The sequence below is a fragment of the Chrysochloris asiatica genome, unplaced genomic scaffold, assembly GCF_000296735.1.
Source record: "Chrysochloris asiatica unplaced genomic scaffold, ChrAsi1.0 scaffold00141, whole genome shotgun sequence".
Taxonomy (NCBI): Eukaryota; Metazoa; Chordata; class Mammalia; order Afrosoricida; family Chrysochloridae; genus Chrysochloris; species Chrysochloris asiatica.
In genome coordinates, this window is record NW_006408659.1 from 3,086,633 (window position 1) to 3,112,213 (window position 25,581).

Here is a 25,581-nt window from a genome sequence, read left to right on the forward strand (position 1 = left end):
CTAGATCCAGAGGACATGGAGGAAGGTAGAATCTCCACTGAGTAGTATACAATTTGTCTAGGCGGGGCTGATGAAAGGAAATGCGATTAGGTCTCTTGTGATCCAATAGTGAATAATTGTTATCAGGACTGATTGTGAGGGTTGGAAATGTAAAGGTAGATGTTTTGTAGCAAGGAGGGATGTTATTAACTTTTCAATCTAGGAGCGGAGGTCCCTGAGACCATCAAGGGAGAAGAGCGGAGAGCAGGACCCTGCCCAGAGAAGCAGTGATGCCAGAGATGGAAGCAGAGACAATGACGTAGAGAGATGGAGCAGCTGGGGACTTTAGATCCAGAGAGGGAGAGGGGCTGTGTGCTGATGACCGGGGGTGGGGGTGTGGACAGCCTTGCAGGGTATACCCTTTGATTGGTTGATGCAATATATACAATAGGATCAATGTAAAACTAATGTTCTCCCATGTCAACCATCACATAATTCACAATAAAACATAAAAAAAAAAAAAAAAAGATAATGGAATTTTCCCAGAAGCTTTCTGGAAGGCTTCTTATATGTTTAGATACCACATGTAGGTTCTAGGTGATATGTTCTATTTCTTGATTGTTGCTGTTGTTAAGTGCCATCGGGTCAGTTCGGACACATAGCAACCCTGTATAGGGTTTCCAAGGAGCAGCTGGTGAGCTTGAACCACCAACTTTGCAGTTCAAACGACTTTGCAGTCAGGCGCATTAACCCACAGCGCCACACCAGGACTCCTTATCTCTTGATGATGGTGGTTATGTGCCGTGGAGTCAGTTCCGACTCATAGCGACCCTGTATAGGGTTTCTGAGGCTGTAAATCTTTATGGGAGCAGAAAGCCTCATCTTTCTCTTGCCGAACATCTGGTAGTTTTAAACTGCTGACCTTGAGGTTAGCAGCCCGACTCATAATCACTACGCTACTAGCATGTTGACAAAATACAGATCTTTAACGTTGTAGTACCTCCAAATGGTACTTTTCTCAAAATGCATAGTGTGCAAGATTAGGAGGATACGTTTGTTAAGTTTGGAAACATTGCCTGAATGCATACTGTGGGAAAAGCAACTGGCCGTCTTTGCATTGTTCTCACAGAAAAATCATACAGATATTTAGACGTTTAGGACGATGTTGAAGCAATTTGAAAATAAATTCTTACTGACTATTGTATTACATTATGTGGTCTAATTCCTTCAAGTTATGTACTTCCTGTTACTATTTGTAGGACACACTAGATAAAGGAATCATACTGGGAACTCAGTAGCAAAAGCAGGACCAGTTGCTTAATTTATATGAAACACCCCCGCCAGAAAGAAGACTAAACAAGCCTCAAAGATTTCCAGCACAGTTTTCGTAAGCAGTCAGGTGGAACTGTTAGAGAAACTGATTGTGGTTGTTAAGTACCATCAAGTCAGTTCTGACTCATAGGGACCATGTATCAGGTTCCTGAGGCTGAGTCCTGATGTGGCACTATAGGGTAAGCTTTGGGATGTGATTCACAGCGTAAGGGATTCAAACCAACCAGCCGTTCCTTGGAAACCCTAGATAGGGTTGCTATGAGTCAGAACTACTCAATGGAATTTAATAACAACCACAACAAAATCTTAGCGGGATCAGAAAGCTTCATCTTTCTCCTGTGGAGCAGCTGGTGGTCTCAAACCTTGGTTTTCAAAGTCTGTGGCTTATCCTGCAGAGCCACAGTGCTCCCAAGAAATTGATTAGATTAAAAAAAAAAAAAAATGTTGCTATCAAGTCGATCTGACTTATGGTACCTTATGTGTGTCAGAGTAGAACTGTGATTCTCAGGGGTTTCAATGGCCGTTTTTTTTAGAAGAAGATTATCAGGCCTTTCTTCTGAGGTGTTTCTAAGTGGATTTGAACTTCCAACTTTTTGGTTAGCAATTGTGAATTACCATGACTTTGTGATTAGCAGACTAGTGCTTATATTACAGCGCCACATCAGGACTCATTCCTTTTGCCTTCGCTACTAATTAGACCAGCACCAGGATTCCCACTGGAAGAAAACAACTATTTGAAACTGGTGCTAGGAATTAATAATGTTTTATAAAGGATGTAGAATTCTCTGGAAAGTTTCTGTTTGTATTTTTAAGTATAATGTCAACATTAGCGTTACATTGCAGTCCTGAGGTGGTCTTCTAGTTGGGAACACAAGAAAGTTTATCATCTATTAGAACCAGTAGTCAAGACTCCTTGTGTGGTGCTGTAGGATTAGCATGGACTGCTAGCCACAAGGTCAGCAGTTCAAACCTGCTCCTTGGAAACCCTATACAGGGTCTTTATGAATCAGAACAGAATCGATGGCACTTAAAAACAGAACAAGAAGTCAGTGTAGCCAAAACATAAAGAGACAGCTATCCTAGTGTGGCACTGTGGGTCAATGTGCCAGACTGCAAAGCCGTTTGAACGGCAAGGTCGGTGGTTCAAGCTCATCAGCCGCTCGTCACTAACAGAGTCGCTATGGGTTAAAGCTGACTTGATAGCACTTAACAAGAACAACAATACACACAGCTGCAGCTCCAGAGCAACTCTCACTTACTGACCACTCAACATATACCAGGTGCTCTGCACTTGACATTTCACCTTTCACAGCAATGCAACAAGTAGGTATGTGCATATCCAGCTAATGTGAAGAAACAGGACTCAGTGAAACAACCGCCCAAGAGTACCATGAGGGAGAAGCAGTAAAACATGCCCTAGGACAGGCAGTAAAGGAAGGGAAGGGTGACTGGGCAGAGCCTGTGCTCCAGAGAACACCACCAAATCGCTGCTCATCAGCGTCTAGACAGAAAGTGGCTTTCAGTGAACTACTCTTCACCTCATGTGGAAAGCCAGGTTAAAATGATGATGAAATCAGTTGAGTTACAAAAAACAATCCAGTGGACATGAGGTCATCCATTCATTACTCTCGGGGAGTTTCAGGAATCTGTTATGTATCTATTTGCACCTGGGGGTTACAAATGGTTAACAGGCAGGATTGCTAGCCAATAGGTTAGAGGTTAAGGTCTACCAAGAGGAACCTTAGAAGAAAGGCCTGGTGATTTATGTCTCAAAAATCAGACATTGAACGCCATATGGAGCCCAGTTCTCCTTTGCCATACCTGGATTCTCAAGAGTTGAAATGGACTCATGCCAATTGTTTATTTATTTGTATTGTTATCAAGGGAGAGGGGAAAGACATTCTCCTGAAGAAAACATTCTCTCCTGTTACATCTTTGAATGCTAGGAGCGTTGGGATATGTTTATTTTTGATGAACAACATTAAAAAAAAATAATAACCAGGTGAAGAATGTTTCTGCATGGTCTGTGAAAACAGGGTTGAAGGCTTTATCTTGTATGGTGCCTGCTACTGCTTGTGTAAGATCCATAAGATATAAATTCCTTTGTAATTTAATACCAGGAAAATGTTTGTCTCTCTTGGAAGAGCAAGCAAATTTCCTTTAATCAGATAAGGAGGAGGATGTTGCTCCTATTTCCTTTTTCTCAGAAGCAAATAGTTGAATTCGGTATTCAGGACAGAAATTATATTAAATGGTTAGTACTCCTCCAGAGGAATATAATGTGAGCCACTAAGTAATTTAAAATGTTTTTGTAGCCACTTTGAAAAAGCAAAAAGGATCAGGTGAAGTTAATTTTATAATATAGTTTATTTAACTTAATGCATCCAAAAGTATTTTGGATTTCAACGTGTGATTCTTTTTAAATCCATAGAGGTCAAAATGAAAAGATATAAGGTATTTTCCACATTCTCCTTTTTTTCTGTCTTTGATGAAATCTTTTTCAGGTCTGGTATATATTTTACACTTAACAGAACATCTCAATTCCAGTTAGCTACATTTCAGAATCAGTCACCACATAGACTATTGTTGTTAACTGCTGTCAAGTTGGTTCTGATTCATAGCAACCCTGTGTAGGGTTTCCAAGGAGCAGCTGGTGGGTTTGAACTGCCAACCTTGTGGTTCACAGTCCAGTGCCTATCCTATAGCACCACACCAGGAGTCCATCCACATACACGAATGCTTTCCATATTAGACTACACAGGTGGCTGGTATCTACTCTGTGATTTTTGTTTATCTTCTACTGTTTCAGTAGACTTTCTTCTATATGCATGACTTCAATGATTTAAAAAAAAAAAAATAAAAAGCTCACCAAGCTAAAATTGACAACTGGTAGCGTCTATGATAAGTTACTTCAATAGTCTTTTGGAAGTTTGCAGAATTTGGCTTATAAATATATAAGTGTCTGGATAACCACATAAATATCACCAAGTCAGAAATTTTAGGCCTAGCTTGAAATGGCTGTTTTACTTTGGGTCAATATCAACCCCTGTAGCCTTCAGCTTCCTTCTTCAGTAAAATGACAAAATTCACCTCACTGACCTGTAAGGTAATCATAGTAAACTATGATTTTGTTGCTTCCGAGAATTCCACTGCTGTTTTCATTGTGCTTTTAAATTGAGCACATATGAAATCTCGTTCTACCATATGGATTTGAAAAATGCATCTTGACTTCCTATAACCTGGCATCAAAACCATAGTAACCAGAGGGACAGTGACAGAAAGGATGGTCCAGCCTGTCTGCGTCTGAGCTCACTGGCCTGGCAGCATGAATGCTCACAATTTCAGGGTGATTTCTCCGATTTGTAGTTAAAGGATTACATTTAGTTTGCAGTGCCATTATTGCAACTAAAGCCCTTAGAACTCTTATATGAGAAAGAGGATGATAATGCTTTCAAAGGAGCTTTGATTAACAGCACAATCCATTTCATCTATGATATTTAACAGTTATGATGATCATTAGATTGACTTCAACCATATTCTGTCCATGTGCTGACGAAGAAAAAAATAGAATAACTGGTGATAAGAGTCATTAATCTACTGTAGTTATGGGAAACTAAGTGCAGTGACGATTTAAAATGACTGAAAAGACCTCTCTCACCTCTGTGATTATATAATAAATTCATTAGAGTATGAGAACATAGTGAAATAGAAATAAACAGTATTTTTGCTGTTGCAAACTATAATTTTCTACATTATATACTTTTTAATATCATAAATGACATTTTATGTAAAAAAATGACATGAGTTGATGTTTGTAATGATTTTGGAACAATACCTCACATTGTGATGTATACTACCCATTGCTATCCAGCCGAATCTGACTGCTAGCGATTCTGTAGGATACTGTAGTACTGACCCCATAGGGTTTCCAAGGCTGTTATCTGTAGCGAGGCTGAATGCCACATCTTTTTTCCAGAGTACACTTAGTGAATTCGAACTGCTGACCTTTCAGTTAGCAACTGAGAGCTTAACCACTGTGCTGCCAGGGTGATGTTGGTATTCACTGAATAACTAAATTTAAAAATATGGTTAACAACAACAACAACAAAAAAAACCACCCTGAAGAAGGCAAAGACATTTTTTGCCCTAAGGGGACAACCACACAAGGAACAGTAACTGTATTTAACTTCCATTTCCTTATCATTAAACTAAACTAAATAAATTTAACACTGTTGGGTAGGGAACTTCATGCCGCAAGATACCATTTATTGTCCACAAGTTCATCCCATAAGCCTACAAAAGATGTTTGAAGAAACTGCAGAAATTCAAACTTAGAACAGTTCTCTCATAAAATTTGGGAAAGAAAATGAGCAAATTTGTTCAGGCAATGCAATCTCATTGTCTTTATAGTGTATGGATACTCAAAGTAGCACTTAAAGATTCCCCCTACCAAGGCCAGGGTACATGGGGCTATGGAAACACCTAGGTCTGGACACAGTTGAGTCTCCTGTGCAGAGCTTTTTGGGTTTCAGAAAGACACACCGAAGGTAGTTGAAACTTCTCTCTTCTGTAAGACAAAGTAACTCCTTAACTAGGTTCTGGGTATGTGACAAAATTTTATACGAGCCAAGTTGGCAGCTGTAATGTGAGAAGGGTTAGGACCCAAGGTAGGGACTTACTGTCTAGAATTTGGTTGACCAAAAAAATTCAGTCCACAAGCAAAAGTGATCTAAAGTAACTCAATAGCAGTAGAAATTAGAGAGAGCTGGATGGTGTATAAGCAATCATATCATCCAAAACATCAAAAACCCATGTAACAGACTCTCTCCCTTCACACTGTAAAGCAAACAAGTTTAAAACAACTCTTCAACTTACTTTTTCCTACTATCCTTTTTGGCAGTCTTTTCCAAGGCTGCCCTCCTCCGCAAGTAGTCATTCTGAATTTCATTATATTTTGTAGTGTGTTCTTTGATAAGGTCAGTGGTCTTCTTGTGATGTCTCTTAACGAGGTCTTTCATTTCTTTGTAGTGCTTCTTTTGAAGTTTCACAAATGCCTTCTGTTGCTTGAGTTCTTCAATAGTCTGAGCTTCCACTTCTGCAACAAATGATTATAAGAGCTTATAGACATGGAAGGACGTAAAACATCGATGCACAGAGGCGCAGTTACCCACTTGTGATCATGCGTCTGAGAGGGCGGGTCAACAGGTGTTTAAAAGCACGGTTCTGATGGCAAACATTTCTGAGTTCCAGTCTGGCTCTTCTACATGCTAACTCTGCGACCAAGTTATTGAACTTTTCAAAGCTTTTCCAATTTTCTTATTTGTGATTTAGTTTTATGATTATTTTTTAATTTGAGTTCCTAGAAGCAGAGCTCAAGATGGAGATTCATTTGCATTTACTGAAGGGGTCTTTCAGGAGAAGGAAAATCAAGGAAGTAGAAAACTCAGCCAGTTCCCTTAGGGACCTGGAGTATGACTTTTCCCACATAGTTGGTCTCACCCTGAGGCAAGGAGGATTGGGACAGTCGGTGAGGGAGACTTCCTGGATGAGGAGGACTTCCATTTGTCTGAGGGAAACTCTTCTCAAAAGGGGGACATTGTTAGCTGTTAGCATCCAACACTCTACCGAAGCTACCGGATAGGTATATCAGGCAGAGAAGGGGGTTCTGGGGAAAGGACACTGACAACATCCATTAAAAGTAAAATAATACTTGCGCTGTTTTATAGGATTGTCATGCTGGTGAAATGAAAAGAACTCATTTAACTATTTAGCACAAGTTCTGGGGCAGTGCCTGCAGAGGCTTAACAAGAGAGTGTACACTTCTCCAGCACCATCACTAGGGGACGCCACCCAGGTATAAATGATGTTGTTGTTGTTGTTAAGTACCGTGGAGTCAGTTCCAACTCATAGTGACCCTGCACAGGGTTTCCAAGGCTGTAAATCTTTATGGGAGCAGAAAGCCTCATCTTTCATCCATGGAACGGCTGGTATTTTCGAACTGCTGACCTTGAGGTTAGTAGCATGATTCGTAACCACTACGCTACCAGAGCTCCTGATAAATGATGTAGATGGTAGACTTTAAGACTGCAGTGTGTTCCACCAAATAGCACTGAAGGGTCTTGAGGGAAAAATCTCTTCATCTATTTGTGTTAATTCACCATAAGGGTTATTTATGCCAACGCTAAGAAAAGTTTAATGTCACAGAGCCTGACCTTAAAAAATTCTGTATTTTTACTGACATATTTCATCAGTTCTAGTTTACGCATGTTTTTTTAAATATGTTAATGTTTCTAAAATAAAAATGCATTTTATAGTCAACAGAAATGTTAGAAGTTGTCAGTCATGTTTTCTTTCTTAGCAATATGTTAACAGTGGGGTGCCTTACAATGGGTGGTATCTTAGCCTCAGTGAATTATCATTTACTTGGACCTAGCTTAAGTCATCACAAGGTTGGAAGTCCAAACTCACCAGTCGCTCTTTGGAAACCCTATATTATGTCACTATGAGTTGGAACCGACTCAACAGCACTTACCAACAACAGCAACAGCTTAAGTCATAGTTCATATGCTGTCATCCTTGGATTTGGACGTGCAAATGTTACCAGAAATACTTAGAACTGTTAAGAGATTCCTAAGTTACATATGGCATGAACAACAACAGACCTAAAAGAATGATGGGATATCTCATGGATAAGCATAGACGTCAGATGAATAATTTATGTTCCTAAATGTCAAAATCTTTAGACACTTGAGATATGCTACCCTTTTCTTACTTTCTTCTCCTTCTTTTTTTTAACAGTGCCTATTCTCCTGATGGAGTCCCGGTGTGGCGCTGTGGGTTAACGCACCAGACTACAAAACCGTTTGAACAGCAAGGACGGTGGTTTGAGCTCACTAGAGGTTGCTTGGAAACAATATACAGGGTTGCCATGGGTCGGAACTGACTCGATGGCACTTAACAACAACAACAACATTCTCCTGATATTTTATTTCTTTTGGAAAGGAGGTTGGGGAGAGAATCAGCTACATTCTCTTATTGGCTTCCCTCATTACGATTGCATAATGATATATTAAAATTTTATGATCCTAAGGAATTGCTGCATTTTTGGTGATCAAGTCAGCTCTACTTTAAAAATGATTTGCAACACAAAAACCACGGGGAGTTTATCAATAGGGACAAGATGTTTGAAACTATGATTAGAAATCTGTGGTCAATAGGCTAGATAGAATAAGCTCTTAGGTATAAAAGTCATGTCCGTTTATTAAAGAGAAAAATAAAGCCCATGAACTAACCAACCATTCAGAGAAAGCCACTGCTAACACACTGGCATACAGCCATTGTATTTAGCCTATATATCTGCATACTTTTAAGTAACACTGAAATTATGCTCTATGTAAACTTCTTTCTTTTGCTTTTTCATTATCCTGGAATTGTGTTGCCCATGGAACGAAATCTTTCAAAACATGTTTTTCCTTTAAGTACATTCAAGTATTTTTTCTATGCATGTTTACTTAGACTTTTTGGTGAAATACACATACATTGCATAAATGACAAAAATTATAAATGCTCAATCTTATAAGTGTTCACAAAATGGACATGGTACAATAGCTATCACTCAGATCAAAATCAAAAGACTATCAGCATACCAGAAACCCTCGTGGTTTTTGTGGGTTTTATTCATGCTGTTGTGTATGATTGTTACTTATTTACTCCTATAGCTGTATACTACTCTATTGCATGACTTTACCATGATTTATTTATCTTACACTTCTTTATTTCTTTCTCTCTTTCTCTAACTTGCTCTTAATGGACATACTGTTAACAGTATGGGGCTCATTTTTAATAATTTGGTACACATGTGTATACATTTTTGTTGCGTACTGCTGTTTCTTTTAAGACTACAATGCCAACAGGACTCCTTAAAGCTAGAATGTTGTTGTGGCTAAATACTGTTACATCAATTCCTACTCATAGTGACCCTGTATAGGGTTTCCAAGGAGCGGTTGGAAGGTTTGAACTATTGACTTTATGGTTAGCAGCCCAGTGCTGCTCTTACAGGGTCATACCAGGATTGTTAAAACTTGAATTGCTGTTGGTAAGTGCTGCCGAGTTGGTTCTGATCCATAGTGACCCTGCATAGGGTTTCCAAGGAGTAGCTGGTGAGCTTGAACCTTTGACCTTGCAATTCAAATAGACTTTGCAGTCCAGTGCATTAGCCCACAATGCCACACATGTGCTAACTGGATTAAAGAAAGTTTGTACCAATTTCAGGCCTACTGGTTTATGTAAGACTCCTGGTGTGTCACTGTAGGATCAGCAATGAACTATGAACCACAAGGTTGGCAGTTCAAACCCACTATCCGCTCCTCAGAAACCCTATACAGGGGTCACTATGTGGTGGAACTGACTTAATGGCACTTAACAACAAAAACGAAGTTTACGTAGGCGTCTTGGTGTGGTCCTATAGGATAAGCACTGGATTTCTAACAGCAAGGTCAGTGGTTCAAACCCACCAACCACTCCTTGAAAACCCCATACAGGGGTACTATGAGTCAGAACTAATTGGATGGTACTTAAAACAACAGTTTATGGAACAAACGAAATATAAAATATTTCCAAACAGAATCACAGTTTTTAAGACCCATGAATCATATTCTGCATATATGAAATAGACTTTATTGTCAGCACAGGAAAACTCGTGTACCTCACTGCTATCCATGCTTTTGGTATGAAACCAATATTTTTAAAAAAAATAGATATCTTGTGAAATTATATTTTTATCTTGGTAGGGTCCTGTCTACCAACTAATGTTCCCTAAATCCATTGCCGTTGAGTTGATTTTGACTCGTAGTCTATGGAACTGAGTAAAGAACTACCTCATAGAGTTTCTAAGGCTATAATCTTTAAGGAAGAAGACTGCTGGTGGGTTTGAACTCTCAACCTTCCAGTTAGCAGTCTAGCAATTTACCATTGTGCCATCAGGGTTCCTAGCCAGAAAGGCTGTTGTTGTTAAGTTGGTTCTGACTCATAACAAATCTCTGTAGAATTTCTTAGGAGCTGCTGGTGGATTTGAACCGCCAACACTGTGTTTCAAACCGACTTTAGGATCCAGTGCTTATCCTACGGCACCATACCAGCATCAGGACCAAGTAAGTTTGCTACTGCTGCTGTGTGTCGTGGAGTCGGTTCCGATTCATAGCGACCCTGTACAGGGTATCTGAGGCTGTAAATCTTTGCGGGAGCAGAAAGCCTCATCTTTCTCCCCCGGAACAGCTGGTAGTTTCGAACTGCTGACCTTGCGGTTCGCAGCCCGATCTGAAACCACTATGCTACCAGAGCTCCTTAGAGTATGTTTACATCTCTGTAATTATATCATATTGTAATGCTACAGGATAAGCACTGGAGTACTAACCACAAGGTTAGTGCATCAAACCCACGAGCTGCTCCTCAGGAACCCTATACAGGGTCACTGTGAATTGGAACAGACTCAATGGCACTCAGCAACAACTCAGCCTAAACTAGGATTAAATATTTGTAGCTTTTAAAGGAGATAAACAGAAATCTTCTCTCAAGACTTTAGCTACATGACACTCAGCTGCATCTTTTCACAGGGAACGGCAGTACTTACCTGTTAGAACGCTCTGGATAAGATCCTCTGTTTTGGCAGGTGCCTTTACAGAACCTGAAATAAAAAGACAAGGCAAATATCCTTCTTTAACATCTATTAAAGCTGAATTCCTCCTGTAAAAACAATATTTGAGCTTTGAGTCAAAATCTCTTTATGAATAAATTACACATTGTGGCAGAGAAATAGTCTTTTAAAAGATCCCAGAAGGTTTTAACTTTTTCCTAATCATGTGAGAGTATATGCTTTGTATCTAGGCAGAGAGAGTAGTTCCTAAATTTAGGATTGAAATGCCTGAGTTTAATACATTCAATCTACGTGACGCTACTGACACCTCCTGGTCAAATCAGGAATGACAAGTAATCTTTATTTAAAAAAAAAAAAAAAAAAAGGTCTGATTGCGTTTTAAGTAGACCACCTACACAGCAAATCAGCCACTTCAGCGAATCCATTCTGATTCATGGATTCACGGTGATACTAGATACGGTTTCCAAGTCTGTACATTTTTATGGGAGTAGACAGCATAGCAAGTTAGGTTCCCCTTTAACAATTTTAATAAAAATTGTTATGTGACATTGGTTACAATTGGTACCATGTGTTAGCATGCTCATTATTTCCACTCTGTTTGTTCTGTTTCCATTGATTGTTGTTGTTGTTGTTAAGTGCCTTCGAGTCGGTTCCGACCCATGGCGACCCTGTACAGGGTTTCCGAGGGTGTAAATCCTTACAGGAGTAGAAAGCCTCATCTTTCTCCCACGGAGCAGCTGGTAGTTTTGAACTGCTGACCTTATGGTTCGCAGCCCAATTCGTAACCATTACGCTACCAGAGATTAAGCTTCCCTAAATTTTCTTGCCTTCTCATCTTTGATTTGCTTTTTGTTAAACCTTTGTCCCACATAGTTAACTGTGTAAGGGAGCACATTACCTAAGGGTGATACTGTTTATTTTATAAGCCATCTATGATTTGGCTGAAAAGTGACCTGTAGAAAGAACTTCAATTCCAAGTTCAAAGGATATTTTAGGGTGACTGTTTCTGGGGTTCCCGTAGTCTCTATTGTTCCCAGTAAATCCGGGGTTTTTAATGAATTTGAGGCTAGTTCTACATTTTTTTCCCCCATTCTATCCAAGATCTTTTACTGTGTCCCTGGTCAAGATTAGTTGTAGCGGCTAGCACTATTTAGCTCTAGTTCAGATTAGAAGAGACTGTCATATGTGTGAGTCGCTCCTTGGAAACCCTATACAGGGTTGCTATGAGTCGGAACCGACTTGAGGGCACTTAACAACAATAACAATTTGTCATGTGGACTCGTTTCTTTGAGCCTTTGATTTCTTCATTTCCTTTTGGTCCTTGTGAGTAGAGGTCAATAGCTAATCTTAGATGTCCACTTGCAATCTTTTACAACCCAAGATGGTATTCATCAAACCTGGATGTAGAACATGATTTTCGTGAATTTTGGTGCACCAATCAACTAAGTTGCCCCCTGACACTATGGTGGTCTCAAGCCATGTTGTCCAGGAAACCAATGCCAGTAACTGTTGGGACATATTTAGGCACCTGAGAAATTGTACCCACTGTATGGCACTATAGGATCAGCATTGGACTGTGAACCACAAGGTCGGCAGTTGAAACCCACCAGCTGCTCCTCAGAAACCCTAACCAGGGTCGCTATGAGTCGAAAATGACTCGACAGCACTTAACAACATGTGATTTGTTGCAAGTAGTCTTTTAAAATTCAATTGTGGATTGAGTCTCTGTAGAGAGGAAGCCAAGACTTCAGCTTGGAGACCTCATCAGTAAAGTCCAACTGCTAGAAGAGAACATCATGCTTCATGAAGTATTGGGCCAAAAAAAAACAATGGAACCACTCACTGAGTTGAATCAACACAATATGCACAACAGTGGACTCAAACATACAACAGATGGTGCCGGACCAGGTGATGTTTCATTCTGCTACCAGAAGGTCATCATGAGCTGGAACAGATTTAATGGCTACTAACAACATCAACATGAGGTCCAAATGAGACAGCCCCGCGAAGGGCTTAGCATAGTACCTGACAATGGTAGATGTTCAATGTTATTAAAAAGGAAGTTGGAGTGAGAGGAAAAGGAATTTCAGGCAGGGTCTTATCTCATGAAGAGAGACTGGGCTAAGAAAGGGCTTCTAAAACACTGAGGCTTGCAAATTGCTTGAACAACTCCTCATAACCCATCATTATTAAACAAAAACATAGGAAGCCCAGGTGAATTTGTGTGTGGCTGCAAGAGTTTCAGAAAAGCCAGACGTGCATTTATATGTTTCTCTTGTCATTAGTTAATTCATTCACTTATTAGTTCATTCCTCATTTATGGGTATCTCCTAGGTCCATGAGTCCCTCCTTACTTGATTGATGGTTTTGCCAACCAAATTCTGCTGCTTCCTTCACTGGTACGGATTAAATGGAGACTCATTGTCATGGTGTACAGCTGTCTTCTCATACTGCTTACCTGGAGCTGGCTGGCTATGGATAGCTTGGGAGGGTGGTTTGGGTGCAAGCGATGTAGTATGGTTCACTCCGTTTTCTGCTGGAGTTGTCCTGGCTTCACTCGGGGCCTCTGATGGTGTTTCCCCAGGATCAGCCTAAAATCATAAGACATAATTTCAGCTTCTACATTCCTCATTATTCTTTTATTGCCTTCTTAAACCAACAAAGGAACTTTGGCAGCTTAGTGGGTTACGAGTTGGGCTGCTAATCACAACGTAAGCAGTTGGAATCTTCCAGCTCCTCCCTGGGGGAAAGATGAGGCTTTCTGCTCCTATAAAGATTTACAGCTATGAGTCGGAACCATCTCCATAACATATAACAACCTCCACCACCAAACCAACATGGATATATTTTATAGTATTTTACAATTCCTTTGGAGTCTGAACTTTCAAATTTGAAACTAGCTGGAAAGCAGGGTAGAGACAGTCTGATGTTGTATGATGATTGTGGAAAGGTAACTTCATGGAATGCCGGGTTTTATGCCTGTGTATATCCATGACCTTTGGTAGTATCCTCCCCTATATTTTGGACCTGACCACATGATTTTCTTTGGGAAAACGAGAGAGTAGCAAACTTGAAGCAAGCAGATGCTTGATAAAAACTTTTGAATTTCTTCTCTTTGTCTCTGACCCCCTATTAGAGCCTTGGAGGATGACAAACCTTGTGAAGACAAGTTGAGTTACCCTAGTCTAAGTCATGTTAGACCGAACACAGATAGATGAGTAAGCCCAGTCAAGATCAACTGAGACTTGTGTAAATCAGCTGGCTGCCCAGCTGAGCCAAAACAAAAACAAAAACAAAAACAAAAAAACAAACCAAATAGTTGAAATTGCAAACTACTAAGTTTGGGGGAGTTGTTCTCTAACAAGAGTTCCTTCATGCAGTAGTTAAGAGCATAGATTCTGGATCCAAACTTGCCTGGGTTCAAATCCTAGCCCTACCTGGTTAGTGTGTGCCATTGAGTTGATTCTGACTCATAGCTACCCTATAGGACAGGCTTGTTGTTGGTGTTAAATGCTGCTGAGTGGGTTCTGAGTCACAGCGACCCTGTATAGGGTGTCTGATGAGCAATTGGTGGGTTTGAACCACTGACCTTTTTTGGCTAGTAGCCCAGTGTTTATTCTATAGCGCCAAACCAGGACTCTATAAAACAGAGTACAACTACCTAAAGTGTTTCCTAGACTAGACTATGACTGTAAACTTTGTGGGACAAGAAGGCCATGTCTTTTCTCCCACTGGGTGGCTGGTGGGTTTGAACTGCTGGCCTTTTGGCTAGCAAGTGGGTACATAGCCATTGAAGCACCAGGGTTCATTCCTGCTGGTGTAATATTGGACAAGTTGCTTGGTGTTGGTTACTTCGGTGTCTTCATCTTCATTCTATTCAGATAAGAATATGTACCTACTAAGTGTGGCACTGCAGTTAGAAACTACCAGCGGTTCCGTGGGAGAAAGATGAGGCTTTCTGCTCCCGTAAAGATTTACAGCTTCGGAAACCCTGTGCAGGGTCGTTATGAGTCGGAACCGACTCCACGGCACATAGCAACAACAAAAGTGTGGCACTGTGGGTTAATGTGCCAGACTGCAAAGCCATTTGAACTGCAAGGTCGGTGGTTCAAGCTCACCAGCGGCTCCTCAGAAAACTTACACGGGATCGTTATGGGTTGGAATCGCCTTAATGTCACTTCACAACAACAAAGGAGCCTAGGTGGTACAATTTAGGATAAGCCCTGGCCCACTGTTATTGTTGTTGTTGTGAAGTGCTGTCGAGTCAGTTCTGACCCACAGTGACCTTACATAGGGTTTCTGATGAGTGGATGGTGAGCTTGAACCACCGACTGCAGTTCAAACTGACTTTGCAGTCTAGTGCATTCTCACCCACAGCGTCACTACTAGGTCCACAGCCTGGACCACTAGGTTGATTTGAATCACAGATAGGTGTTTCTGCTGATCCGTGGTAGAAAGATGAGGCTTTCTGCTCTTATAAAGACTTACAGCCTCAGATACCCTACACAGGGTTGCTATGAGTCAGAACCAACTCCACAGCACACAGTTACCATCAACAACCAACAACACCACAACAGAAATCAAAGGAGCCCTGGTGGCATAGTGCAGTAAGCATCGAGCTGCTAACCAAGTGTTTGTGATTGTAACCCACCAGCTTCTTTTTGGGAGAAAGATGCGATTTTTGGCTCCAGCAGAGATTTATAGCCTTGGAAACCACATTTAGGGTCACTATGAGTCAGAACTGACTGTACAGTACACAAGGGATCACACTATTTTCTATTGTGTGAATTCATCTAGAGGATTAGATAAATCAATAAGCATTTATAAAGTTCTTAGAACAGTTTCTGGCACACAGTAAATCCAAAATTTGTGTTAAATAAATCATGAAATAAAATGAATTAATGTCACCCAATACTGCCAGTGAATAATAGTAAATGCAATATAAGTGCATTACAGCTTGTGAAATCTTTACCCCACCTCTCTAGTTCAGGTGGTTGTATGACACTGAGTCAGTTCAGACTCCTAGTGACCCTGGAGAGTTGAACTGCCGACCTTGCGGTTCACAGTTCAGCTCAGAATTCACTGTGTTCCCAGAGCTCCTTTCTCCAATGCTAGTGCCTTTGCTATTACGTCCTGTTTTAATGATGCCTTTTCAGTACTCATAACATTTTGTAATTCTTATTTTTAGAATTGCCTCTTTAGTCTACAGCAAGTTTCCTGACAGAGGGGTGTATATTTTGTAGCACATTAAAAACAAACAAACAATAAAATAGGAAATACTCAGAATATATTTGAAACCCAAGTGTGGTGACATTTTGCCATATGATAACAGATAGCAGATTTTGTGTGATAGCATTTTTAATAAAAGTTATAATGGTAGTGGTAGTCAGTTCCAACTCATAGCGACCCTGTACAGGGTTTCTGAGGCTGTAGATCTTTAGAGGAGCAAAAAGCCTCATCTTTCTCCTTCACAGCAGCTGATAGTTTCGAACTGCTGACCTTGAGGTTAGCAGCGCGACTCCTAACCACTAAATTGCCAGAGGTCTTTAAAAGTGACAATAAGAATAAAATAATATCACTATTTGTGTAGGCATGTTTTTGGTACCATTCAGGGAATGTCAGATTCTTCTCAATGTGGTAACTGATGGAAATTAACCTTCTGAAGAAAGGCAGGAAAAGGGAACATTTTAATAGCGACAATGGAGGTGATTGGAACCCAGCTTCCATGATGGTGCTAATGAATGGCATCTTTTTGGTAATTTGCATTAGTATCTTGAAGTTAGGGAAAGGTGGATTCCAGATGAACGCAGCAATCTTATTTTCACTTTGTATGGTATTTACAGACATTCCCTGAGTGTACACTTTTTCGAAAAACGAAGTTCATCTGCTGATTGTGTCAAACTCAGAGAAGGAAATAAATCTCTATTTCTCAAGGACACATAAAACAAGAAGCCCCTATTTGCCTGAAACTAACACAATAGCTGTAAATACAGTGAGATTTAAAAGAAAAGTAAACACATGTTGAGCCAACATATAGTTATAGTTAGTTACAGCTGTGGATTGCAGCCAAGGGCTGGTTCTGAACGTTGAAGTAGGTTTGGAAGCAATGTCTAGTTCAGCCAGCACTCACACACTCAAATGTTTCCAAGCAAGGTGGGCTGCATTGCACAACCCCAAGCCCCAAATTCACTGCCCTTGAGTCGATTGTGACTCATAACAACCCTGTATAGGATGTCCAAGACTGTAAATCTTTAGAGCAGAGAGTTTTAATTTTTTCCTGAAGAGCAGCTGGTGGGTCTGGAGAGCAACCTTGCTGTTAGAGGTCCAACATGTCACTCACAGCACCAGCAGGATTCCTTTATACACCCAGGTAAGGCTGTTCACACTGTACATTTACAGGCAGTTAAATGGGTGATGGACAAGGCTGTGTCCAGAGCTAGAGGGGCAGCTCCTGGGAAGCGGGCAGCAGCCCCTCAGTTTCAGCCCATTGCGGTTGCTCAGACTTCAAGAAAAACTGGAAAATAACGATTCAGGGGATCTCTCCTAGTTTTAAACTGGCCAAACAAAACACATTTCAGACTGCATTCTAGAGTTCCAGAGTTTGCATGGATTTCTGGAATAATAAAGAAGGGAAAGGGGTGAGTTGGCTAGGGGCCAACTAGTCTGCAGTCTGACCTCCTCACCTTCGTACGGCTGTAGCTGGAGAATTGCAAGAAGAGGGCGCATAAGGAGTACTCTGAATATTGGACTAAAGATTTGGGGGTACTTATGCAATTTGACAATATCCCCAGACTGTTGGATTTTTTGGAGTCCTGGTGGTGTAGTGGGTTAAGTGTTGGGTTTCTAATCACAAGTTTGGTGGTTCAAACCCACCAGCTGCTCTGTGAAAGAAAGATGACACTGTCTGCTCTCATGAAGTTTTACAGTCTTGAAAAGCATAAAGGACAGTAATACTACTCTGTCCTTAGGGTTGCTGTGCATCAGAACTGATTCAATGGCAATGACTTTAGATTTTCTAGAAACCAATTTCATAGATCACATTAGTGAAAATCTATAATAACAAAAATACTAGACTGATATTTCAATATTTTTGTTACCTAAGGGTATATGTACAAATTTTAACTGACAACATCCCCCTAGTTGAGATTTAGAATAGAAGCAGCTATAAAACACCACCCTGCTATTCAAACCATCTTCATTCATCACAATGAGTCAAGGTGGACAGTGCTCTTGGCTCCCTAAGAAATCAGAGATGTTATTAGAAGCCAAGCAACTAGCCAGAGGTCCCACCATTAAGAGCAGAACTGTTATTTGAATATGTGTTAGAGCTCAAAGTGTGAGTGTGTCCTACTGTACTAACTAGCCAGTTGTTGTCAAGTCCATTCAAGTGCCCATCCTTGTATACTATGATATGAACTCATGACAATCTCATGCATACCAGTGTGGCTCTGAAAGGATGAGCACTGGACTGCTAATCACAAGGTCAGCAGTTCATACCCACCAGCCACTCCTTGGGAACCCTATAGAGGGTTGCTAGGAGTTGGAACTGATTCTATAGCACATGACAACAATGATAAGAGAAGAGTAAGGAATCTCAACTAGAAACTCAAGGAAATCCCACGTGTATCAGTACATTCTTGTATACTATGACAACAGTAATGTATGGAACCTCACAATAAATTTGCTATAAAAATCGAGATGTATGAATTTAATAAAAATTCTTAAATAGCTTAATATGTTGCACTGAAAAAGGCATCCATATATGAAAAATTCAATAAATTAATCAGTCAAATACAAAAACTGGAAAAATAAAGTACTTCTAGTAGTGCAATACTGTAATTTACATTCATGTTTTCACACGTGATTAACTGCTTAGCTGGTTAGAAAAAAATACATTGAATGAACCATGGTTGACGTAGGCCCTTGCCCTCTAGAGGCCAAATGGAAGCATTACAATATTTTCCCTTCTAAACATATTTGCCAGGTGACTTTTTCAAGTCATGATACTTAAAAAATTGTATTTATATTGTATTTCAAAAATGAAGCTTGTAAAAATACATGTTGCAAGTGTATAACAAAAGGATAGCTGAAAAGGCTATTTTGATGCGCTTTACAGAGGGAGCCATTTGGTATGATAGCTAAGAAGATCTCCAGGGTAGACATTGAAAATTTGGATCTGATGGATCACACAATAGAGAACTGGGGTTTACAGGATTTAGCTGAATGGTCAAGGTGGCAAATAAAGTATTCATGACAGCTATTAGTGGTAATGGATTATGCTGCCTGTGACAGTTAAGGCTTTATGTCATCTTGACTGGACGAAGATTCTCAGTAGTTTATCAGTTAAGATGTGGTTATCACCTCAATGATGAGTTATAATATAATGCAATCAATCCTGTGATAGGATTCTTCCATGGGACCCTCACCAGAGCAGTCTTCAGCTTTCAATGGGTGGCCCTTTCCATGTTGATCCCAAGAGAATCAATATGAGATACTCAAGTCCAGCTTCTGCTCTTCACCTGGTTACTCATTCACTGACCTTAAGCCTGCCCAGGTAGCCTGCCTTGTCATCACCTGTGCCCACCCAGGAGGGACCATCTAGGGAACTTAGATGCTGATCAGCTGATGTGGGGTCCTGTAGGTCTGGACACTCCTGTGCCCTTTCTCAGTTCATCTTCTGAATATGGCTCCACCTGACCCTCCACCCTTCAGGGCTAGGAACTGTGGTTAGACCTAGCCAGCCCAGAAGTTCGCCTACCTACAGGACACCAGCAGCTGATGCCCAGCCTCAGTCCCCTGAAGCACCCAGGATCCTTTGTGGCGCATGCTATCCCCACTCCAGGCCCTCTGCCCCACTTGGTACCCCATGGTTCTGGGAGACCTCATCCATTCTGGGCAGTGGAATGCTATGCAATATGAACTTTCCTTACAAGTACCCTGGTCAGGGACCCCTTTAAGGACCTCAGTTCTTGTCACTGCCACCACATTGTGTCATTAATGAACAAACTAATGGGATAGTGGGCTTTTTACTTTTCAAAAAAAGGAAGACCCCCAAAGGAGATGGACTGACACAGTGACAGCAACCAACATTGGGCTTCAATGTAACAATTCTAAGACAGCACAGGACAGGGGAGTGTTTCCTGTGGCTGTGCATAGGGTTGCTAATTGAGTTGACTTGATGGCTCCTAACAACAACAAGACTTTTTACTATTGTCCTAAATGGGAACAGTCGGAATCGACTCGATGGCACTTAACTATATACATATATATATATGGTGTGGCACTGTGGGTTAATGCGCCAGACTGCAAAGCCATTTGAACTGCAAGGCTGGTGGTTCAAGCTAACCAGCTGCTCCTCGGAAACCCTATACAGGTTCGCTATGCGTCGGAACCGACTTGACGGCACTTCACAACAACAACACAACAACTATATATATATATATAAAATGTTCTTAAAGGACAAACACTAAAGACTTTAACAGTATCTTCAGGATTTATTTTTCCTCTTTCATTTATTATGTTTTAAAATGTTCCTATGATATTTTACTTCGAAGAATACTTATACAAGTTGTAGTGTTTGCAATGATTCACCTTGGGCTCTTATTCTACAATTTATTATTTCTCAGTCCTTAAGTGTGACTTTTAAAAAGTCAAACTAATTTCAGCAACTAAAATCTCGATGATGAATTAACATCCAACAACAGCAAAACATCTTCCCTAGCAATCCTGGTGTGGCACTGCAGGGTAAGCACTGGACCACAAGTTCAGTTTGAGCCTCATAGTCAGTGGTTTAAACTCACCAGCTGCTCCCTGGAAGCGCTATACAGGGGCGCTATGGGCAAGAATTGACCCAAGGGCACTTAATGACAACAACAAAACAACAACCTGTTTTATGTGGTTAGAAATACATAGAAATGTCTTCTATTCAAAGAATGGGAGATGGGAATTCAACTTTCCTACCTATTTGGTTTTCAACTTTCTCTATGGATGTAACTTATTAAGTGATTAATAATGTAATGATATTTTGCAGTTCAACAAAGTCTTTAATTTTCAGTAGAAATGACCTTTAGAAATACCAAGTTAAAAGGACTCTACTAAAAAATCTTTGCTGCTAAAATAGTGTCTCTAGTGTCTGCCATGGCCTAGATAGAAATTTCTTTTGAGAAAACCACAGCACCTTATTTTCTGTGGCCTCATTCAAACAAAGTTACATGAATATAAGAAAAGATAAAGGACACACAGGCGTTCTGAAGTGCAAAATGACTTTTCATTTCTAGGGTTACACGGTGAAGATGAAACTTTGTTTTCTTGAGTTTCAAAAAACGAGATCAGTGAAGGGTCTAGATATTTCAAAGGGGGCAATGTTGTGCTTTCTTTAGTAGACTAATATGGAATCTATGTGATTTGACGCCCCTAAATTATTTATAAAACAGAAAATGTTCACACAGTCTCTAACATTGTGCGTTCTTGAAAAACTGAACGATTATCCTTTTTAAGAGAAACAAAAGCAAAGACCTACAGCTCCTTTTGTGGTGCTATAAGATAAGCACTAGACCTCAAGGTTGGTTTGAACCAGCTGCTCCTTGAAAACCCTACTCAGAGTCAGTATGAGTCTGACTTGAATCGATAGTACTTAACAACAAGCATTTATTCTCTAGAGATCGTTTTTGATCTGTGATGTCTCTGGTAGGGATAGGCTTTGGAAAATACCAATGTGGAAATGGATCCTTAGATTTTCAGAAGTATTGAGTCTTCCGCTGCTTATACTTTTCCTGCCATTGAAGAACCAGTTTCTCTATAGCATCAGAAAAATATTCTATTACCAGACTTTTACCTCAATTGTGATACTGTTGTTGTTGTTATGTGCCGTGGAGTTGGTTCCTACTCATAGCGACCCTGGACAGGGTTTCCGAGGCTGAAAATCTTTACGGGAGCAGAACGCCTCATCTTTTTCCCGCGGAACAGCTGGTAGTTTCGAGTTGCTGACCTTGTGGTTTGCAGTCCGATTCGTAACTACTACGCTACCAGAGCTCCTTAACTGTGATACTACATACGCTAAAGTATGATAGTGACTTGTGATATTCTCTTGAAGTGAGTACTTAGCAAATAGCCAGAATTTGTAACATAAAAATTATTCTTTGCAAAAAAATAACAACACACAAAGTTTCACTTGAAAATATATCCTTTGAACTTCTGTTTTTTAGAAAATAGAATGCATTCCATTAATTATTGTTATTCCTGTTTTCTAGTTAGAAAAGAACGCCACTAGGAGTAATTTAGGAGGACTTAGTAATTTAGGAAACCTCATGTTCAGTTTGAACCTCAAGGTCAGTGGTTCGAATTAACCAATGCTCCTTGAAAACCCTATACAAGGTAGCTATGAGTCGTAAATCACTAACAACAATGGTAGTAGTAATTTACATTATCTCAAATAACAACAACCTTGAACTTACATTTTATTATTTATATTAGTAAACTGAAGCTGGAAGAAAGACAAAGAGTTCGGTGCTTTTGGTGGGTTTTCTGAAGTGAGGCTGTAACTTACATTGGCATTCATATGAGCAAAACTAGAGATTCATAGGATTACCTAATCTTTCTAATTTATTTCAAAGGCCACTGTGCTATAATCCCTGAAGAAACTTTGCAATCAAAGACAGAACTACTGGCAAACATTTCAACTGTAGCGACTAACCAAAGATTTTAAAAAGAACAAGAATTTCAAGCAAGGGCAGTCATTCTTTTATTTAACTTTAGATCCAATATTTAGCTCTGTCTTAGGTAAGGTTCCTTGGAACTAGATGTGGAAATTTTTGAGCAAGTAATTTATTGACAGAAAGCCCTCAGAAATAAAACCAAAAAACCGTAGGGAACTGAGGAAAGTAGAATAGGACGGTGAAAGAAGATGAGTAGAAATGTGGTCTCAGTTGACATCTAGCCTCATCATGACCCCTGGGGGAGCTCAGGTACATGAACTACAACACAAAAGGTGCCCACCCAGAAACAAGAGATTCACTTCCTTTATCCGTCAGTCATTGGGCAAGGGTCATGCTTGTCCAGAAGAAAGAGCTAATTGACTGGGCATCTTCAAACAGGGTGACTCTTCTCAGCCCTATTCAATCCTCTGGAAATGGTTACATTCCTGGGCCATTTACAGTCTCCCTCTGCAGCATCCCCAAATTGGATGTACCAGTTGCCAGATGCTGTCCGGTAGACGTCAACTCATGTTGACCCCGTGTGTGTCAGAGGAAAACTCTGCTTCATAGGGTTTTCAGTGACTGATGTTTCAGAAGTACGTCATCTTTATGGACCCCAAACTCCAACCTCTCAGTTCGCAGTTAAATGAATTTATCTTTTTCATTACCCAGGGATTCTGATAAGAAGATCTGGCAGCGCATCAACAGCACACGCCCCATGCCTGTACAAGTTGTACCCTCATACATGTGTGAGCCCTGCTTGGACACATCCCTCATTATAGTCAGAGTCTGATGAGGGTTTTGGTAGTTTCTTTTTGTCTGTCTGCAGAGGTTAAGTATAGTTGTTAGAGGTAGAAATCACTCTGGAAAATATATTCATGTCTATTCCTAGGCAAAGTCCGTGGTTCAAGCTCACCAGCTTCTCTTTGGAAACCCTATACAGGGTTGCTATGGGTTGGGATCGACTCGACAGCACTTAACAACAACAACAACATTCCTAAGCAAAGGAGCCCTGGTAGTTTAGTGGCCTACAAGCTGGGCTACTAATTGCAAGACCAGCAGTTCAAATCTACTAGTCCATCCTCAGAAGAAAGATCAGGCTTTCTGCTCCCACAAAGATTTACAGCCTTGGAAACCCTACAAAGGGTCACTATGAGTTCAAACCAATTTGATGGCATACTTTTCTGACTGCATAAAATATTCCTATAGCCCCACTTATTGCATACTACAACAAATAGCATGTAGAAAATTTCCAGAATAATGTTGACTGTTATCACAGAGGACAGAGAACGGTGTACCTATTGATCCTATGGGATATAATGTTTACAGTGTAATGAAGATCCTGGAAGTTTGTATTCTTATAGTAAGTCAATGTTCTTTAATTTTAACAATTTTCTCTTTTGCTCAATTAATTCACTATGTTCAATGAACTGAATATCATAGGCCAAAAATTTTACAAATCTACACAAAAATCAACGGTATAATCATTGATGTATATAATATGCTCTGAAGACATGTTTAAAATACTGAAACTTTGCAAATATCCAAATGTAAGGGATTGGAAACATAAATGATGTTGTTGTTAAATGCCATCAAGTTGGTTCCGACCCATAGCAACCCTGCATAGGGTTTCCGAGGAGCAGTTGGTGAGCTTGAACCACCAACCTTGCAGTTCAAACAGCTTTGCAGTCTGGCTCATTAACCCACAGTGCCACACCAGGATGTTAGTACTTATGGTAGCAAACTATGAAGTCATTAAAAGTCATATTAAACTAGTGAGGTATGTTCACCATGCAATGGTCAGCTATTCAAGATCAAAAAGAAAACATTTATTTACCTGGAGACAGAGTTCAGAGGGGCTGGGAAGGAGAGTGGAATGGAAACAACACAAGGAGGAACTGGGTAACTTATTACATGGTAGGCACTACAATCATTGAGATAAAACAAAGTGTGTGATGTGCTGGTTATGCAAAATTCATGATTTGCTTCAGTTAACCTTCACTCAGATTACAATGAAAAATTTCAGTAAACATAGTCATATTCTAGAAGAATATTTAATAATATGGAAAATATTTGTATTAAGTGAAAAGATAAGGTTAATATAGAGAATGTGAATATTCTTTCTTTTTTAAAAAAAAAAAAGAGTAATTGTATATTTCGTTGTTGTTGTTAAATGTCATCAAGTTGGTTCTGACTCATAGTGACCCTGTATAGGGTTTCCAAGGAGTGGCTGGTAGGTTTGAACTGCTGAACTTGAGGTTCAAACCGACCTTGTGCAATGCCACACCACGACGCAAATTGTATTTTAAGAAATACTATATACACTTTTCAGGTTCACAGTGGTTATTCTCTGAGTGACTTTGGTGTTTTATTTATTTATTTTGGGGTTTTGCTTGTCATTTTTATTTAAATATTTTTTCTATAAGAAGTGTGGGCTGCTTTTATAATAAGAAAAAGGTTATTTAATAATTGATATCAGCTTTAAATAGACACATTTTTAGTTCTCATTAGTGTGCCGCTATCAAGTTTTCCCTCACATTGAGAGTTCTCAATTTTCTCAATCATGTTTTTCCCACTAATTTTTCTTTTCATGACTATCCAAATGAAATGTAAAACAGTTAATTTCTATTAGTATTTTAATCTAGTATCATCCCTATAATTGCTAAATTACATTTCATTAAAGAAAAGTATTGCCAGTCTACCTACATAGGGTATTTATGCTCCATCTTTAATATTTCTAGACTCTTCCTTAATTATTCTTTGCATTGTGACATTTAATTTAATTACTTTGGAAATATACATATAAATAATACTATATGCAAGGAGCTCTGGTAGCACAGTGGTTACAAGTTGGACTGCTAACCTCAAGGACAACAGTTTGAAATTACCAGCTGCTTCACAGAAGAAAGATGAGGCTTTCTGGTC

The 25,581-nt window shown here is 39.9% G+C and overlaps 1 protein-coding gene across 2 annotated transcripts in view; it reads right to left on the reverse strand.

Moving 5' to 3' along the window:
• LOC102810898 (1-phosphatidylinositol 4,5-bisphosphate phosphodiesterase beta-1-like) overlaps window positions 1–25,581 on the reverse strand; it is a 1,100,672-nt gene that overhangs the window by 179,893 nt on the left and 895,198 nt on the right. For both annotated transcript variants that reach the window (XM_006870398.1, XM_006870397.1), the window contains exons 24-26: window positions 13,422–13,554; window positions 10,940–10,993; window positions 6,187–6,406 (exon numbers count right to left, since the gene is read on the reverse strand). In XM_006870398.1, the coding sequence (XP_006870460.1) occupies window positions 6,187–6,406; window positions 10,940–10,993; window positions 13,422–13,554 (407 nt within the window). The remainder of the gene's footprint in view (window positions 1–6,186; window positions 6,407–10,939; window positions 10,994–13,421; window positions 13,555–25,581) is intronic.